The sequence below is a fragment of the Coenobita brevimanus genome, chromosome 102 (assembly GCF_032717465.1).
Source record: "Coenobita brevimanus isolate Jiangsu-jjx chromosome 102, ASM3271746v2, whole genome shotgun sequence".
Classification (NCBI taxonomy): Eukaryota; Metazoa; Arthropoda; class Malacostraca; order Decapoda; family Coenobitidae; genus Coenobita; species Coenobita brevimanus.
In genome coordinates, this window is record NC_137055.1 from 33,541,280 (window position 1) to 33,560,654 (window position 19,375).

The window sequence follows — 19,375 nt, forward strand, 5'->3', positions numbered from 1 at the left end:
TATATATATATATATATAAAACACCTTACAGTCCTTCTCACAAGCCTTCTTCACTCTCTGTTTCATTGCAAATATTTGATCCACACATCCTTTGCCACTCCTAAAGCCACCATGTTTGTCACCCACTAGGACATCTGATATCTCTCTTGCTTTCTCTGTAATAATTCTTCCATGTACCTTCCCTACCACACTCAATAAACTTATGCCACGATAATTCCAGCACTCACTTCACTCCCTTTATTTTTTTACAGGGGTACAATCACAGCCTTTTACCACTCTGCAGGCATAGTTTCACTCATCTGTGCCTACTTACATATCTCCAACAAACACTTCATTCCACTCTCTCCACTGCACTCAATCATTTCTGCATACACCTCATTAACCCCAACTGCTTTCCCATTTTTCAGCTCCTTCACAGCACTCTTCACCTGTATGAAGGTCCCGTTTCCTGGTACTGCCTTCCTGCTCTGCACCCCCCCAAAACCAGTCATGTTAACAGTGGCTCTGCTCTCTCTGTTCCCATTAATCAGGCTTTCAAAATATTTTTTCCATCTGGTTCTTACTTCATCCCCATGGGTTCATAATCTACTACTTACATCCATTGCGCTTTCACATTTCTTTCTGCTGTCACTTCTTCATTTCTGCACCTTTTTCCAGAATTACATTTTATTTTCAAAGAAATTTGCACTAATTTTCATTCCTATATCACCATTTACCTCCTTTTTCCTCATCACTCATCTCTTTACGTGCTTCATGCTCTCAGTATATCAGCTCTTATTTTAATTGAACCCCTGTTCTATAACCATTCTAGCCACTTCCTCCTCTTTTCCTCCACTGCTCTCTTAACCTCTTCATCCCACGATGCCATATCTTTCTTCTTTGTTGTTACTCTTGCCACACCACACACCGCTTTAGCGTTCCTAACTAAGCAATCCCTATTTGCATTCCACACATCTATCTATCTATCCATCTATTGCCAGACGCCTCAATCCCGTTTGGGGTGGCCACAAACAAATTGCCTCCAAGTTGCTCTGTCCCCCGCCATTTCACTGCCCTGCTCCCAACTCACACCTCCCTCTCTCATATACCTCTCCACCCCATCCCTCCATCTCATCCTAGGCCTCCCCCTCCCTCTTCCCCCCTCCACCTCACTCACATACACTCGCTTCGTCAGTCTTTCACCCTCCATCCTCTCCACATGGCCGAACCACCTCAGTGTGTTCCTCATAACGCTTCCTATCACATCCACATCAACACCACAACGCTCCTTTATATCCTCATTCGTCAGCCTGTCTCTCCATGTGACTCCACAGGCTCCTCTTAAATAACTCATTTCCACTGCTCTCACTCTTGACTTGTGTCCTTCCAACAACGTCCAAGCTTCACTTCTGTACGTTAGAGTTGGTATCACAATACTGTCATGTAGTAACTTTTTCACTTCCATGCTCACTTCCCTATTTCTTATCACTGCTTTCAAAGAACCAGCAACCTTTCTTCCCTGCTGTACCCTTTCAAGCACTTCACCCTCCAAACCTCCATCCTTACTCATCACACTACCCAAGTACTTAAACGTACTCACATTTTCCAATTCCTCACCATCCAACCTCGCAGTACATTCACTGACTTCACCTCTCTCAAAGACCATCACTTTACTCTTCCCTACATTCACCTTTAGATTCTGTTTCTTACACACTCTCCCAAACTCATCCACCAAGCCTTGCGGCTCCCCTTCGTCTTCACTCAACAACACAGTATCATCTGCAAACAACAGTACAGGGAGTTTCCAAACACTATCCTCTCTCACCAGGGCTACTCCAACATCCACTACCCTACCTTGTACCTCTTTTATTACCCCATCCATGTATAGATTGAACAACCATGGAGACACGACACATCCCTGTTTCAACCCAACTTTCAAAGAGAAAAATTCACTTAGTTCACCATCCACACGCACTGCAGCCTTCGCACCATCGTACATACTCTTCACAGCATTCAACAACTTCCCATCTACTCCATACATGGTAGGTGGGGGCTCTCACCATCCACATACCTGATGTAGTGCTGCTCTAAGGTGTCTGCCCTTTCCTCTTCTCCTTTCTTCTTTCCTTTCTTCATCTTCTAACTTTCTTTCCTTCACTCTTTCCTTTTCCTTCTGCGTACATGTGACTTTACACTCCCTCTTCTGTCTTTCTGTCTTTCAGTCTTTCCTCTTCCATTTGCCTATGGGTGACTCTATACTGAGGGACAAGCCAAATGGTTTCCTGTACACCAGGATATCATTTACTATGCTGGTTGGTAATCATATAACCAAATTTATGGTGCCTGGTGGTCTAGTGGGTATTTAAGGTGCTCCCATTGGATAGGGCCTGTTTAGGTTTATACCCAAGGGATGGTTGGCGTTTATTGCTCACGTAATGCTACACAGGGATGAGTGAGGCTGGTCACTCTCATCTCAAATGCCAGGACCAACTTGCCTAGCCCCGGGCTCCTAGGCTCCTCATGGGGCAAGACTGGATTGGATGATGAATGGATGGATGATATACATATATTTCATACACTGTATATATATATATATATATATATATATATATATATATATATATATATATATATATATATATATATATATATATATATATATATATATATATATATATATATATATATATATATATATATATATATATATATATATATATATATATATATATATATATATATATATATATATATATATATATATATATATATATATATATATACACACACAGTACATCTCCACAGTACATGAGTTCCGAGAATGCAATCCCCCTTGTATGCGAGGACCTATTTTTTTTTTTTTTAGTGTATTTTTTATTGGTACGCGAACTGAACTTGTAAGCGAGAAGGGCAGCGAAGGGTGGCCCAAATCCGGGGTTACCCCGAGAACGCGACATTGCCCCCTCAAGAAGCGATAACGAGTAAAGGTGAGCAGCCATATTCTTGTTGGTTTAGATAAGCCATATCCTTGTTGATATACCTAGTAAAGCCATAATCTTGTTGGTTTATCTTCGGTAATATGTCTTAAATAGTTTCCCTGTACAGTACAATACTTAGGTCTGAAAGGTGTCTCAAGGGTTGCCCATGAAGGGGGGTGCCGCCCATATGTAATCTTTCCCATAAGTTTATGTATTCACAGTAAGCGAATTCCTAGTACGCGAAGTCCTCTGCCGTCCATATAGACGCGTACTAGGGGGATGTACTGTATATACAGTATATATACTGCATATATTTTATATACTACATACATATATCTATCTATCTATATATATATATATATATATATATATGATTAGAGAAAGAGTGAATATTGATGAGATGCAGTTCGGGTTCATGCCAGGTAGGGGGACCACTGATGCCATATTCATTGTTTGACAGCTTCAGGAAAAATATATTGGTAGGAGAAGGGATCTTTATTTTGTTTTTGTTGATTTGGAAAAGGCCTTTGACAGAGTCCCTAGAGAGGTGGTGAAGTGGGCAATGAGAAAGCTTGGCTTGGAGGAGTGGTTGGTTTGGGTGGTTATGGCCATGTACAGTATGTGGGTGTTCACACCCAGGTGAGAGTGAATGGAGATTTGAGTGATGAGTTTTCCGTGAATGCTGGTGTGCATCAGGGGTCAGTCTTGAGTCCCATGTTGTTTATCATGGTACTTGAAGCCCTTTCACGTGACTTTAGAAACGGACTCCCGTGGGAGTTGTTGTATGCTGATGATTTGGTGTTGATTGCAGAGAATGAAAGGGAGGCGGAGGAAAGGTTTAGGAAGTGGAGAGATGGTATGGGGCAAAAGGGTTTAAGGGTAAATGCAGATAAAACAAAAGTGATGATATCTAGGGTTGGTGGCGGTACTGTCAAAGACGAGGGAGAGTGGCCATGTGCAGTTTGCCACAAGGGTGTGGGAAGTAATTCCATCTTGTGCGGTGTGTGTGATAAATGGGTGCATAAGAGATGTACTGGTATCAGAGGTAGACTGTGAGATAATGCTGATTTTATGTGTACGGCGTGCCAGGGTGAGCAGGTGGAGATTGTCAGACGTGAAAGGATTGAACTTGCTGGTGAATCTCTTGAGTGTGTGGAAGAGTTTTGTTATTTGGGAGACATGTTGTGTGCTGGAGGTGGGGCTGGAGCTAGCTCTGTGGCTAGGGTGAGAAGTGGTTGGAAGAAGTTCAGGGAGCTCTTGCCTCTCCTGACATTGAGAGGGCTCTCCCTACGTGCTAAGGGGTCTTTGTGTGCAGCATGTGTTAGGAGTGTAATGCTGTATGGCAGTGAGACCTGGGCAGTGAAGGAGGAAGATATTCGCCGGCTCAGACGTACAGAAATGACAATGATTAGGTGGATGTGCAGTGCGTCCCTGCGTCCAAGGCCTGGAGGGGCTGGGTTTACAATGGAAGAGTTGAGAGGTAGGATGGGACTGGAGTGTATTGGTGTTGTGATGAGGAAAGGTAGATTGAGGTGGTTTGGACATGTGGAGAGGATGGGGGATGATAATTGGGTGAGGAAGGTGAGAAGTGTTAATATTGGGGGTGGGGTTATGAGGGGTAGACCGAGAAAGACATGGGACGAGGTCATTAAGTGTGACTTTAGGGTTAAGGGACTGAACAGGGAGGCTGCAATGGATCGTGCAGCGTGGAGAGCCGCCATTAGGTGACTCAGGCCGACACATGCAAGCATGTTGGAGCCTTTAAAAACGAAAACGAAAATGAATATATATATATATATATATATATATATATATATATATATACAGTGGTTGTCAGAAGTATCGAGCGCCCTGCGTCCCTCCTACAAAACAAACCTTTCAACATTCAAAAAACATGTAAATAATACATTATATTTACCTTTAACCCTTTAACCGCAGGCTTGTTTTGCTTTTTCTTGCGGCTCCCGCGGGCATATTCACCCTCCGACAGACTCTCTAAAAATATTTGCCAAAAATCAATTATTAGTCCCAGAATATTAAAATCACATATGCTTATGGCACATACGTTCAGCTTTCTCCTGGGGTGTTTGTTGAGCCTTCGTTGAGTACCGTAGGACTTGTGGAGACCTCTGAAGTTGGGTAACAAAGTCTCCACTTTACACTTCCTGACAACCCGTAACATGATTACCACAGCCTGATATTATCACTAGAAACACTATTCTATGATTCTCAAATAGTTTGGAATCCATATTCCAAAAAAAAAACACTGTGAAAGCAATGAAAATTACAAGGGCGTATGACCTTCCCACTTGCGCTGGTTCACTGCTGGTGTTGTCATTTATTATTCATAAAAACACTCACACTTTATATTTCTATTACTACATAACACTTATATATATCTACAGTCTTTATCCATAAGTTTCCTTCAGTAGTAGTAGTTTATTGTCACCGTAGGCATTCAATTTCTTTCAGTAAAATACGTAGCATTCACTTTCTCGTCCTGTATACTAGCATTGAGAGTGAATGTCACTTTCACCTTCACTCTCATAACTCATAGTACTCATACATGCTAGAGTGAAACTTTCACTTTCATTACTCCTAGTATATATACTCGTATTCTTATAATACTACTGATTTACATTTCTATTTACGTTCTCTATTTTATTCACATTATTTACATTTCTATTTTATTTACACTGTGTTATGCACTGTCACTTGAAGTAACTTATAAAACTATTTTCCATTGTTCACTTATATTTACATTCATTGCTGTTTACACATTATTTACAATTCCACTTGCACTGTTTTACTCAACAGCAAGATCATAGTCACTCTCAATTGTCAGCCCTTTACCTCTTTTCACACGAGGCTTGGTAAGGGGTAAAGGTCACAGGGCCCTTTGTATGGGGCTAAAAAGCCGCCGAAGTTAGCAGGAGCGAATCCGACGTACTTTCACCTTGGAAGACGACAGTGAACTGATAGGGGTGGGCCGGGGTGGCCTACCTAGGGAAATGCATTACTCCCAACGTCAGCCTCTTGGGAGCTGCTAATATATAGCAGTGAAATGACTGGCAGGAAATCTAGACAATACATTATAAATTAGGTAGTTCCAGATGAATGTAAATATCACTTAGGCTTCTCCCTTCTCTCCTTATATATATTTTTAGTACGAGAATAGATTATATGGCATATTTCAAGGGGAAATAAACAGCGAAAATTAGCGAACAAGTGCACGTGAGGTGTTGTTAGGTGATAATAAGCCAATTCCAGGTGTATGGCACTCTCACTTACCTTATTTCTTTTTGGTATATATTATTTGGTATAAGAATAGGGCATAGGGCTTATTTCAATGGATGAAATCAGTGGAAAATTACAGGGAAGATTTACTTAGCGTAGCACGGCCGGGCAGGCGAGAGGAGAGGGTAGTGGAGGGAAGGTAGGGAGGGGAGACAAGAACGGGGAGAAATGGCTAAACTGTCAACAATGGATGGGAGTACAGATGAGATTAGGAGTGCTGACTAGTGTTGGACATTGGCAGTACTGATAGATGATACAAGCTACCACTTGAAAGCCTGGGCGAATTCAAAATAACACAGAATCGCAAAAGTGACACCCCACGGTATGATCCCTTGCTCCCAAGCATCACGAAAGTGATGCCCCACGGTTAAGGGGTTAATGCTTGGTAGGGTATCCTTTACGCTTCTTCACGGACCTGAGACGTCGTGGAAGTGAAAAGGCAAGGTTCCTCAGGTGCTGGGGTGGTATTTTTGCCCAGGAGTCACGAATGGTTGCTTCCAGCTTAGGCAGAGAGCCCACGTCCTTCCCTTGGAGATTCTTCTTTACGAGGTACCAGAAGTTTTCAATCGGTTTGAGGTCTGGGCTATTGCCTGGCCAGTGCTTCATGAAGGAGACCTCGCAGTCACGAAGTCAGTTGGTGACCGATTTGGCTTTATGAGCAGGTGCACCATCCAGCTGAAACACTCGTGCACCTGTGAGCTCGAAGGACTCAGGTAAATGATCACAAAGAAGCTCCAGGTAAATGTCCTGATTCACTCTGCAGTTCTTGGGAAGCACAACAAGCTTCTCCAAACCCTTCCCAGAGAAACAACCCTATACCATAAGTGAATCAGGGTGTTTAACTGTGCTCTCCATGTAACGGGGGTCAAGTGGGTCACCACGTTTGCATCGGTACACATGCGCTCCTCGATTACAGGTAACACTAAACCTTGCCTCATCAGACCACAACGCTCCTCGATTACAGGTAACACTAAACCTTGCCTCATCAGACCACAACACTGACAACCATTGGTCCTCACCCCAGTTAAGGTACTCGAGCCCCGTAAAGCAAGCCCTGCCTGGGCTTCTAACCTGACCAAAACACACTAGAACACTCTACAGACCATACAGAATAAGGCCCTAAAAATAATCACAGGCTGCACAGCTACTACACCCACAGACCACCTACATCAAGAAACCAAAGTCCTCAAGGTCAAGGATCACCTAGACACGAGAGGCACCCAGTTTCTTGCTGCGGCCTCCACAAACCCACAACATCCACTACAGTACATGGCAGCACATCCACCCACACCAAGGAACATCAAAACAACACCCAGAACACGATACCATACACAAATACTGTCATCTCTCCCCCCTTGCCCACCTCAGACCAGCTTCCAGAAGCATATCCACACTCAGATCACTCGCTGCTCCATTCAGTCACTTAAAGACAACACACAGCTGCATGCACGGCCTCCTGACATCCACCCTTCTGAATCCTATCTTCCTCATGAGGACAGGGTCCACCTGGCCAGGCTGAGATGTGGGCATCATCCAGCCCTCTTAAGCTACCAGAAGAGGCTGGATGACTCCGTTGCTGATGCCTGTCCAGGATGCAACACAGCACCCCATACTATTAAGCACATTATGGAAGACTGCATTGCAGACAATCACCTACGCCAACAACACAATATACACTCTTTGAGAGCTCTGTGGGAAAGCCTGGTCTCGGCCATGGCCTTCCTAAGGGACTCAGGGCTGTTCGGCCAGAATGCCTAGGGAACAACTACTACTACTACTACTACCCCAGTTAAGGTACTTGTTAGCAAAGGCAAGCCTACGAAGTCGCTGGTAACATGTAAGAAGAGGCTTTCTCACAGGCCTGTGACTTGCGTAACCAAGTTCATGGACTCTTCAAAACACCGTGTGCACTGAAACCTCACCACACACTTCCAGGTTGCTCTCCTTAATTTTCTTTGCACTCACACGAGGATTAGACTCCACTGCACATTTTAACACATTAACAGACCTCGGAGAAGTTTTCCTGGGCCTACCAGACCGCGGTTTCTTTATAGGAACATCACCACTATTTTCCACTCGAAAATGGGCACACCACCTCTGCACTGTCGATCAAGCCACACCAACCAAATCACTAATTTCCTTCGTGGGGTGGCCTGCCTCCTTTAGAGCAATGATCTGTGATATGATTTCACTCGAAAGTTCATGGGTAGAGGCCATAACAAAGTGGCGAAAGCCAAAACACTGTGGGACACTAGGTAAAAAATGGCACAAGAAGAGAGGGAGGAGCGGCGGAGTTCCTCTCTCTCACACAGCCCGTAGGCAACTGAGACGGCAGCCAACCAACATGCAGTAAGGCCTCAAGCTGCCGTGACGTCATGTTAGTGGCTCAAACATCTGGCTCAATTTTTAGTACCAAAAAAGGGTGATTCTTTTTTTGCCAAAAGTACTGCGCGCCCTGACATAGGCGTTCGATACTTCTGACGAGCACTGTATATATATATATATATATATATATATATACAGTGCTCGTCAGAAGTACACCACTTCCTGTCCGATCAGCGAAGTTAAGCAACGTTGGGTCTGGTTAGTACTTGGATGGATGACCACCTGGGAACACCAGATGCTGTTGGCATCCCTACGTGTCAAGTGGGGTTGGTGAAGGATTAGTGCCCCTCCCTGTAAAACAATTAACTCTAAGCCCTTGACCACCCCGTTTGGGATACATGGCGTCTGGCAACGAATGAAAAAAAAAAATGAATATATATATATATATAGATAGATAGATAGATAGATAGATAAATAGATAGATATAGATATAGATAGATAGATAAACAGATAGATCTATATATAGATCTATATATATATACAGTATATCTATATGTATATCTACCTATACATATATATATATATATATATATATATGAGGCGTCTAGAGCCACAGGGGCATCCCCACCAATCATCCCCACCAATATACTGGTCTTGAGTTAGGTAGGGGAGAAAACAGGCTTAACCCTCTTCTCAGTGACAGCACTGGTTGCCATACAAGATTCGGTCTTCTGGACAGTGGTAGAGGGGCTCAAAGTCACGTGGGTTTGTCCATGCTGCCGGGCGAACAAATCAGAGCAGGCAGGCATCTAAGCCACACAGCCCATACCAATCAGCATTCTCACTCTCTGCCACTCCCCCTGAGCAGCCAATCAGCAAGCGTGTGGCCCGCCCGGTGTGCCGGTAAGGCTTCCCTACCGTGTTCACTGAGGTGTATAATTATTATGTATCAGATTTTTACCCCATTTATTGTGAATTATTGGTGACAAGATGAGCTGTTGTTATTGGGGTTGAAGGGGGGGTGACGAGTTCATCACATAGTTACAGTGTGGAGGTGGTGCCTATAACCTCTCGTAAGTGTCAGAAGTGTGTGGGGAAGTGGAAAAAGGTAGAAAGGAAGAGGAAAAGAGAGTGGTGAGGGAGACAGCGGGCGGAGGCGTGCCACCGAGGAGGCAGAGTTGGATGTCGATCTCCTAGATGACGACCCCACCATTTAACCCCCCACTACCCCTTCTCAATTTACTTAAGCACTACACTCCTTTTTTTTTTTTTAGTGTTATTATTTCAATCTATTATGGTAGAGGAAAAATAATAACTGCATTGATTTCTGTTTTAGTTGTCAAAAACGTGAAATTACAGTAATAATTATTCGTTTATTAATATTAAGTGAACTGGAATCTTCAGTTTATAAAGTTTTGTACATTAATACATTCGTTGATGTTTTTTCTGCTATGTTTTTAAATCCCTACAATATGTTATTATGCCCACTTATAAATTGGGGGTTTGGTTTACTGCCTATTTTGTGGTCACGGTTATTATTGTTTTGTTTTTTTGGCTTTACATGTAGAGCATAGGCGCTGATGATCATTTTGATGTATAAAAGGTTTGTTTATTGCCTTCTGGTTATGACGCTGCCATAAACACAACTTTAAAGCGTCATAACTCAAAAGTACATTTTGGCGCCGATGCCCCTTTGGTTCTAGACGCCTCATATATATATATATATGTCAAGTGGGGTTGGTGGAGGATTAGTGCCCCTCCCTGTAAAACAATTAACTCTAAGCCGTTGGCCACCCCGTTTGGGATACATGGCGTCTGGCAATGAATGAATGAATGAATGAATATATATATATATAGATATATATAGATATATATATATATATATATATATATATATATATAGATATATATAGATAGACAGATAGATAGATAGACAGATAGATCTATATAGAGATCTATATATATATATATATCTATATGTATATCTATCTATCTATACATATATATATAATTATAAAATGGCGTCTCTTCACCAAGCCTCGGAGTCCCCAGGGGGGGCACCATAAATGCCCCCACCATCCGCCCCTCTCCCGGTGACGACTCGAGGTGCCTGGAACCACTGTCTAACTCTCTTCTTCTTCATTTCTGCAACATTCGCGGCCTTTCCTCTAACTTTTGCTCTGTTGAGCACCACCTCTCCTCCTCTAAACCTCACCTTCTTTTTCTAACGGAGACTCAGCTGTCTGAGGCAACTGACAGCAAACCCTTTTCTGTATCCTCCTACTTTCTCTATACTCATTTCAAAGCCAAAGGTGGCTGTTGTGTATATATACACAACGACTTATCTTGCTCTCGTGTTCCTGAACTCGATTCTTCTGAATTCTCTACACTCTGGCTTCGGTTTTCCTGTCATTCTCTGACTAAATATATCTGTGCTGTTTACTTATCCCCTAATTCTACTGACTATCAAAAATTCTTCAACTATCTTACTTCTACGATGGAACAAATTCTATCCATTTCTCCTTTCTCTGAAATCTCCATTCTAGGAGATTTCAATGTTCACCACCACCTTTGGCTCTCCTCTCCTTTCACGGATCCACCTGGTGAACAAGCCTACATCTTTTCTATCCTTAAAGACCTAAAGCAGCTTGTACAGCACCCTACCCGTATCCCTGACCGCCTTGGAGAGAGCTCCAACATACTTGACCTCTTCCTCACAACTAATCCTTCTGCTTACTCTGTTAATCTTTTCTCTCCATTGGGCTCCTCCGATCACAACCTTATTACCTTAACCTGTCCTATCACTCCGGTACGGCCTGCGGACCCTCCAGTGAAACGTCGTCTGTGGCATTTTGGAGCCGCGGACTGGGAGGCCCTCAGGCAGTACTTCTTTGATTTTCTCTGGAATGATTATTGCTTCCATGGCCGGGAGCTATCTCAGTGTGCCTTGCGCATTACGGAGGTTATTCTCTCAGGCATGGAAGCATACATTCCTTTCTCATATCCTTTGACTAACGCAAGAAAGCCTTGGTTTAATCACGCTTGTTCTAATGCTGTCCGCAACAAGGAGAGGGCCTACAAAAGGTACTGGAGCCAACCCACCCCTAAATCACATCATCTTTATGTTTCTGCCCGGAATCATGCTAAGTCTGTTCTTCGCTCTACTAAAAATAACTTCATCCATACTAAATGCTCTCAACTCTCCAACTCGAATTCTTCCCGCTCCTTCTGGCACCTTGCCAAAAATCTTTCTAACAACTTTACCTCATCATCCTTCCCTCCTCTTTTCTACTCTGATGGTTCTGTAGCTACTTCTTCTACTGATAAAGCAGATCTCTTCGCACAGACTTTCTCCTCCAATTCCACCTTAGACAATTGCGGTGCTGTTCCTCCATCACTTCCCCCCTCTGACTTCCTCATGGCTGACATTAAAATTTCTTCAGTTGATGTATTTTCTGCCATCACTGGCCGCAGTACTAACAAGGCATATGGGCCTGATGGGGTCCCTCCTCTTGTTCTCAAGAACTGTGCTTCTGTGCTTACACCCTGCCTAGGCAAACTCTTTCGCCTTTGTCTGTCAACTTGTACCTTTCCTTCTTGCTGGAAGTTTGCTCTCATTCAGCCAGTCCCAAAGAAGGGTGACCACTCCCAACCCTCCAACTATCGTCCAATTGCTTTAACGTCCTGTATTTCAAAAGTTTTCGAGTCAATTCTCAATAGAAAAATTTTAAGGCATCTTTCCTATCACAACCTTCTTTCCGATCGTCAGTATGGGTTCCGTCAGGGACGCTCCACTGGCGATCTTCTCACCTACCTTTCAGACTCCTGGTCATCCTCCTTTCGGGACTTTGGCGAAAGCTTTGCCATTGCACTTGACATCTCAAAGGCTTTCGATCGAGTCTGGCATAAATCTTTAATTTCCAAATAAGGTTTCTATCCTTCTATCTGTGCCTTCATCGCTAGTTTCTTTTCTGGTCGTTCTATAGTCGCTGTTGTAGACGGCCATCGTTCTTCTCCTAGATCTATCAACAGTGGTGTTCCTCAGGGCTCTGTCCTATCACCAACTCTCTTCCTTTTATTCATCAATGATCTTCTAAGCTGTACATCTAACCCTATCCACTCATACGCTGATGACTCCACCCTTCACCTTTCCATTCGGTTCCCGCAACGCCCATCTCAACAGTTACTTCAACAAACAAGGGATGAGGCTATGGCACACCTAATGTCTGACTTGGCTCGTATCTCTGACTGGGGTAAAAATAATATGGTTGTTTTTAATGCATCTAAGACTCAGTTCTTACACCTATCAACCCAACAAAATCTTCCACAGGTATACCCACTAATGCTTAATAATATTCAATTTAATCCTGCATCATCCTTGAACATGCTTGGGGTTTCATTTACTCGGGACTTATCTTGGAAAGATCATATTACATCTCTTGTAAAATCTGCTTCCAAGAGATTGGGTGTGCTAAGCCGACTCCACTCTTTCTTTACCCCTGCACAATTGTTGACTCTATACAGAGGTTTTATCCGCCCCTGTGTGGAGTACAACTCTCATGTGTGGGGAAGCTCCCCACATACAGCTCTTCTCAATAGGGTGGAGTCAAAGGCTTTTCGTCTCATTAACTCTCCTCCTCTTACTGACTCCCTTCAACCTCTGTCTCTTCGCCGCACTGTTGCATCTTTATCTCTTTTCTATCGCTACTTTAATGGTCACTGCTCCTCTGAACTGTCTGCTTGCATTCCTCCACCTCTACGACGGGCGCGTAGCACCCGTCTGGCAGCAAACTCTCATCCCTTTTCTGTCCAACTCTCTAATACAAGAGTTAACCGTTACTCCCAGTCTTTCATTTATGCAACAGGTCAGCTCTGGAACTGTCTCCCTCTGTCTGTATTTCCTGCTGCTTATGATCTCCAGTCTTTCAAACGCAGTGTGTCCAGGCATCTCAAAATGATCGGATCTTGAATTTGGCTCTCTGTTGTATTTTGTTTTTCTCTTGGAGGGAACTGTTACTGCGGGCTCATGGGCTTTGGTTCCTTCTTCCTCGCATTAAAAAAAAAAAATTATATATATATATAGATAGATAGATAGATAGTGGATTCTCGAATTTCAACAGTTTAGAATTTGATTAATCAAATTTCGATGAATTTTGGAGTGGTCAGCCTACCTCACTTTTCTATGCAAAGTCGCGTATTTCGATGCTCTCAGGGCCAGACTCCAACCAAAACAAGCAAAGATAATATTTTTGATGCAAATCAAAATGCTAGAAGTGAAGGAAAATTATTTGAAAAAGTATGAGCCTAACCTTACATCATATGTGACGTGCTCTCACGGCCAGACTCCAACCAAAACAAGCAAAGATAATATTTTTGATGCAAACCAAAATGCTAGAAGTGAAGGAAAATTATAAGAAAAAGTATAAGCCTAACCTAATGTCGTATGTGGCATGTGTCACGAAGAGAATGAAAATCAACATCATTTATTCACATCTGGAGCACACGATGATAAAGTTCCGAGACAATTCACCGTCAAGTCAATTCGCTGTCAGATAATTCCCTGTCAAAACATGGACAATTTCCCATCAGGACAATTCGCACCCTGGACTATTCCCCATCATTCTAGAAATATACTTACAGGATTATTAATTAATCAATACTTTAATAACTCGAAGATATAACAAGAGAAATTAGGGGAAAAGAATCAATATTAGAAATACTCAAACAAAATGAATTACAGGTGGTAGCAAATACAGTAGGCAGAGTAATGAAACAAAGAGAAGTACAGTAACTATGAATATAAGGAGCAACATAGAAATGAACAATAGAGACTGAGGAAAAAAAAAAGTCATGTTGTTTACGGACAAGGAGCTCCCAGATGGAAGTAGGTACCAACAACAACAAGCCATGTGCAAGGTGATGTTCTGTTGCCAGTGGCCATCTTGCGACTGTCCTGCCAGCAGCCAGCCCTCTACAGCCAAGTGCCACACTTTCAGCCTGTACCTTTCATGTGTGGACATGCATTTCACTGCAAATTAGTTGTATATATTTTCTTTGTATTTTTGTCGCAACATACCTGTTTCAAGATGGCAAGCAAGAGTGGTTCTTTGGGTAGCAGTGGTAATGGACTTGCAGGTTGGCACCTCTAAATCTTTGCAGCCAAAGGAGAAATGGCAATACAGGGAAGGGCAGAAATACACCAAGTATACACTTGCTGACAGTATGGCAATACAATGCAGAACTACAGTTACTTAACCACAATTATAGTTCATAAAGTTTACAGGGGATGTGGTCAAAAAATCATGATCTTATGTAGTTTGGTTTGGAGGACCCGGACCAAAACTAATTTTTCCCATAAGAAGTTCAGTTTAAATTTTGATGATTTGAATTTTGCGGTGATTTTTAGGTACTCATGCCCATCGAAATTCGAGAATCCACTGTATGTATATATGTGTGTGTGTGTGTGTGTGTGTGTATATATATATATATATATATATATATATATATATATATATATACACACACACAGTATACAGATGGCATGAAAGAAAAAACTGAAGGAGACACTAATGAACAGAATGTTCACTTTAATGGGACACAATCTCCTTCACTCTCAGCTGAACTAAGTAATGCATAATCCATCCATCCATCCATCCATCATCCAACCCTATGTTGCCCCATAGGGTGTGTAGGAACCCAGGGCTAGGCAGTTGGTCCTGACAATTAAGGTGAGAGTGACCAGCCTCACTCATCCCTGAGTGGCATTACGTGAGCAATAAACCCCAACCGTGCCTTGGATATAAACCTACACAGGCTCAATCCGATTGGAGCACCTTATTTACCCACTAAATCACTATGTGCCATAATTTGGTTATATGGTACCACCCAGCACAGTAAATGATTTCCTGGTGTACAGGAAACGATATGGCTTGTCACTCAGTGTAGAGTCACCCATAGGCAGAAGGCAGAGGAAAGAATGAAGGAAAGAACACCTTAATATTCTTTTGTTAGATAATCACGCCTTTTTAATACTGATGTACATGGCATAATTAACATACTAGAAAATATCAATGTGCCTTATGCAGAATTGAATGGCATGGAAGATGAGCAAGGGAACCTCCATATGGGAATGCAGTCTTAACTTACCTGTCAAGTGGCTGTGCAACGAGAAGATTGCCTGTGGCTGAGTCAAGGGAGAACAGACCGTGTGATGCAAGGGCACGTGCATGGTGCAGGGTGAAGTAGATGGCAGAAGCGGACTGCGGAAGTATTAATACAGGATATTAGAGAATGTTGAGGTATTCACAGAAGACAACAGGGAATTGTAGAGGTTTCACAGATGATAATAGGGAACTGTGAAGGTATTTACTGATGACAATAGGAAACTGTCAGGTTTCTAAAGCAGGATATTAGGGAATGAAGAGTTACTCCTAGAAGATAATAGAGAGCAGTGGAGGTGCTCACAGACGAGAATGGGGATACGTGAAGGTATTTAACCGGTCGATTGCGAGCCTCAGTTCAGGCTGGGAAGGGTCGTGTTGCGAGCTACAGCTCAGGCTGGGATGCGTTGTGTTGCAAGTCACAGCTCAGCCTGTGCTAACCTTCCAGTGGTCATGCATCACCATTAACTACCCCACCCCTATGCAAACTTAAGCATGACGCTACACAAAGACGGAGAGAGAGAGAGATTTTTTTTTTTTTACCAGATGATGCGAAGATGTGTAAAGGATGCAAGAGTGTATAGAGGTTGGGGGAGTGGACTTTCTGACCACTACTTGGTGGTGGCCAGAATTAGGATGCAAGTAAGATGGAGGAATAGAAGAAGGGAAAGACGAGAGGAAGGAGTAGTTGCAAGGAGAGTGGAAAGGTTACAAGAGGATGAGAAAAAGGCAGAGTATAAGAGAGAAGTGGAGGAACGATTGGGCAAATATGAATTGGAGCAGATGGGAGACGTGGAAGGTATGTGTAAGATATTTACAGAAGAAATATGTGCAGCATGTGATGTGGTGTGTGGAAGGAAGAGAAGACGGAGGGGGGTGCAAGGAACAGCGTGGTGGACTGAAGAGGTGAAACAGGCTGTGGCACAAAAGAAGAAAGCATACAATGAATGGATGAGAAATAGGGTTGTGGAAGAAGTTGAGAGGCGGAAGAGAGAGTTATATGTGGAAAGGAAGAGAGAGGTGAAAAGATTAGTAAGAGAGAGTAAGAAGAGAGTGGATGAGGAATTTGGAAGGAACTTGAGTGTAAAGTGGAGGGACTGTAAGAAAATTTTCTGGAGAGAAGTGAAAAGAGTAAGACAGGGTGGAAGTGAAGTTAGCAGGGGAGTGAAAGATAAAAATGGTAGATTACTAGTGGAGAAGGGAGAAAAAGTGAGCAGATGGAGAGAACACTTTAAGGAATTGTTGAACGTAGAGGATGGAAGTAATGTGAGTATAAGTGGCTGGGGAATGGCTGGGAGAAGGAGGGAGGTGAGAAGAGAGGAAGAAATCAGTAGGATAGAAGTTGTGGAAGCAATGAAGAAAGTTAAATTGGGGAAAGCCCCAGGAATTGATGGAGTGTGTGGTGAAATGCTGAAGGATGGGGGAGAGATAATAGTAGAATGGATGTGGAATATGTGCAGATTGGCCTGGGAGGAAGGTAGAGTCCCGGAGGATTGGAAGTCAGGTATAATTATTCCCTTGTACAAAGGAAAAGGGGAAAAAGAAGTGTGTGGTAATCATAGGGGCATTTGTCTTCTTAGTATAATAGGAAAAGTGTATGGTCGGATACTTATAGACAGAGTTAGAGAAAGAACAGAGAAATTAGTTGGAGAAGAACAGGGAGGCTTTAGGAAGGGAAGAGGTTGTGTAGATCAGATATTCATTCTTAGATCTTTAGTGGAAAAGTTTCTAGAGAAGGGAAAGAAGTTGTATGCGGCTTTCATGGATTTGGAGAAAGCATATGACAAGGTGGATAGACAAGGATTGTGGAAAGTGTTAAGAATATATGGAGTAGATGGGAAGTTGTTGAATGCTGTGAAGAGTATGTACGATGGTGCGAAGGCTGCAGTGCGTGTGGATGGTGAACTAAGTGAATTTTTCTTTTTGAAAGTTGGTTTGAAACAGGGATGTGTCATGTCTCCATGGTTGTTCAATCTGTACATGGATGGGGTAATAAAAGAGGTACAAGGTAGGGTAGTGGGTGTTGGAGTGGCCCTGGTGAGAGAGGACAGTGTTTGGAAACTCCCTGTACTGTTGTTTGCAGATGATACTGTGTTGTTGAGTGAAGACGAAGGGGAGCTGCAAGGCTTGGTGGATGAGTTTGAGAGAGTGTGTAAGAAACGGAACCTAAAGGTGAATGTAGGGAAGAGTAAAGTGATGGTCTTTGAGAGAGGTGAAGTTAGTGAATGTATAGCGAGGTTGGATGGTGAGGAATTGGAAAATGTGAGTACGTTTAAGTATTTGGGTAGTGTGATGAGTAAGGATGGAGGTTTGGAGGGTGAAGTGCTTGAAAGGGTACAGCAGGGAAGAAAGGTTGCTGGTTCCTTGAAAGCAGTGATAAGAAACAGGGAAGTGAGCATGGAAGTGAAAAAGTTACTACATGACAGTATTGTGATACCAACTCTAACGTACGGAAGTGAAGCTTGGACACTGTTGGAAGGACACAAGTCAAGAGTGAGAGCAGTGGAAATGAGTTATTTAAGAGGAGCCTGTGGAGTCACGTGGAGAGACAGGCTGACAAATGAGGATATAAAGGAGCGTTTTGGTGTGGATGTGGATGTGATAGGAAGCGTTATGAGGAACACACTGAGGTGGTTTGGCCATGTGGAGAGGATGGAGGGTGAAAGACTGACGAAGAGAGTGTATATGAGTGAGGTGGAGGGGGGAAGAGGGAGGGGGAGGCCGAGGATGAGATGGAGGGATGGGGTGGAGAGGTATATGAGAGAGGGGGGTGTGAGTTGGGAGCAGGGCAGTGAAATGGCAGGGGACAGGGCGACTTGGAGGCGATTTGTTTGTGGCCACCCCAAACGGGACTGAGGCGTCTGGCAATAGATAGAGATAGATAGATTAAAATAAACAAAGACAAAAAAAAAAAAAAAATCATTTTTTCACTACACCCCTATGCAAACTTACACATGGCGCTATGCGAAGGCAGACACAGAGAGGGAGAGAGAGAGAGAGAGAGAGAGAGAGAGAGAGAGAGAGAGAGATTTTTCTTTTCACCAGATGATGCCCTGGATGTTTATCTTGAAGTTTATAATAAACAAAAACTAAAAAAAAAAAAAAGATGTTAATTTTTTGCACACCAGGGGGTGGGAGAAAAAAAGATAATTGCACAATCCACTGGTTAATATTATATATGATACTAAAGAGCTGTGGAAGTACCTGAAGATGATAATGGGGAACTGAGATTATTGATACAAGATACTAGGAAACCATTAAGGTGTTCTGAAAAGATAACAGGCAGAGCTGAGCACTTCCATAATCACTTCAGCAAACCACAAATTTCGCAATTGCGGAAGCGTGATTTCATTTGCGTATTTGCGTTTGTGACAAATTCTATGCAAATTCAGTTTTGCTCTTGCAAAAGCACTTCCACAAATACAAATCTGCCCACGAATATCTATGTGGCCTAGCCTGACAGACGGTGTCTGGGTGAGTTGCTGGCTTGCCAGTGCCACCTATCACTCCCACACTGTTGCCATATGTATGATAAATCTTGTGTAAATACAATAAATTCACCTTCGGTACAACATATAACAGCATTTTTCATTATCGCACATTTTGTACGATAATTTTATGCTTCCTCCAAAAAGA

The 19,375-nt window shown here is 42.8% G+C and overlaps 1 protein-coding gene across 1 annotated transcript in view; it reads right to left on the reverse strand.

The window, feature by feature from the left end:
- Positions 1-19,375, reverse strand: part of LOC145415452 (fat-like cadherin-related tumor suppressor homolog) — a 693,356-nt gene that overhangs the window by 548,509 nt on the left and 125,472 nt on the right. The window contains exons 10-11 of the mRNA XM_080284728.1: positions 19,201-19,209; positions 15,726-15,838 (exon numbers count right to left, since the gene is read on the reverse strand). Of these exons, the coding sequence (XP_080140854.1) occupies positions 15,726-15,838; positions 19,201-19,209 (122 nt within the window). The remainder of the gene's footprint in view (positions 1-15,725; positions 15,839-19,200; positions 19,210-19,375) is intronic.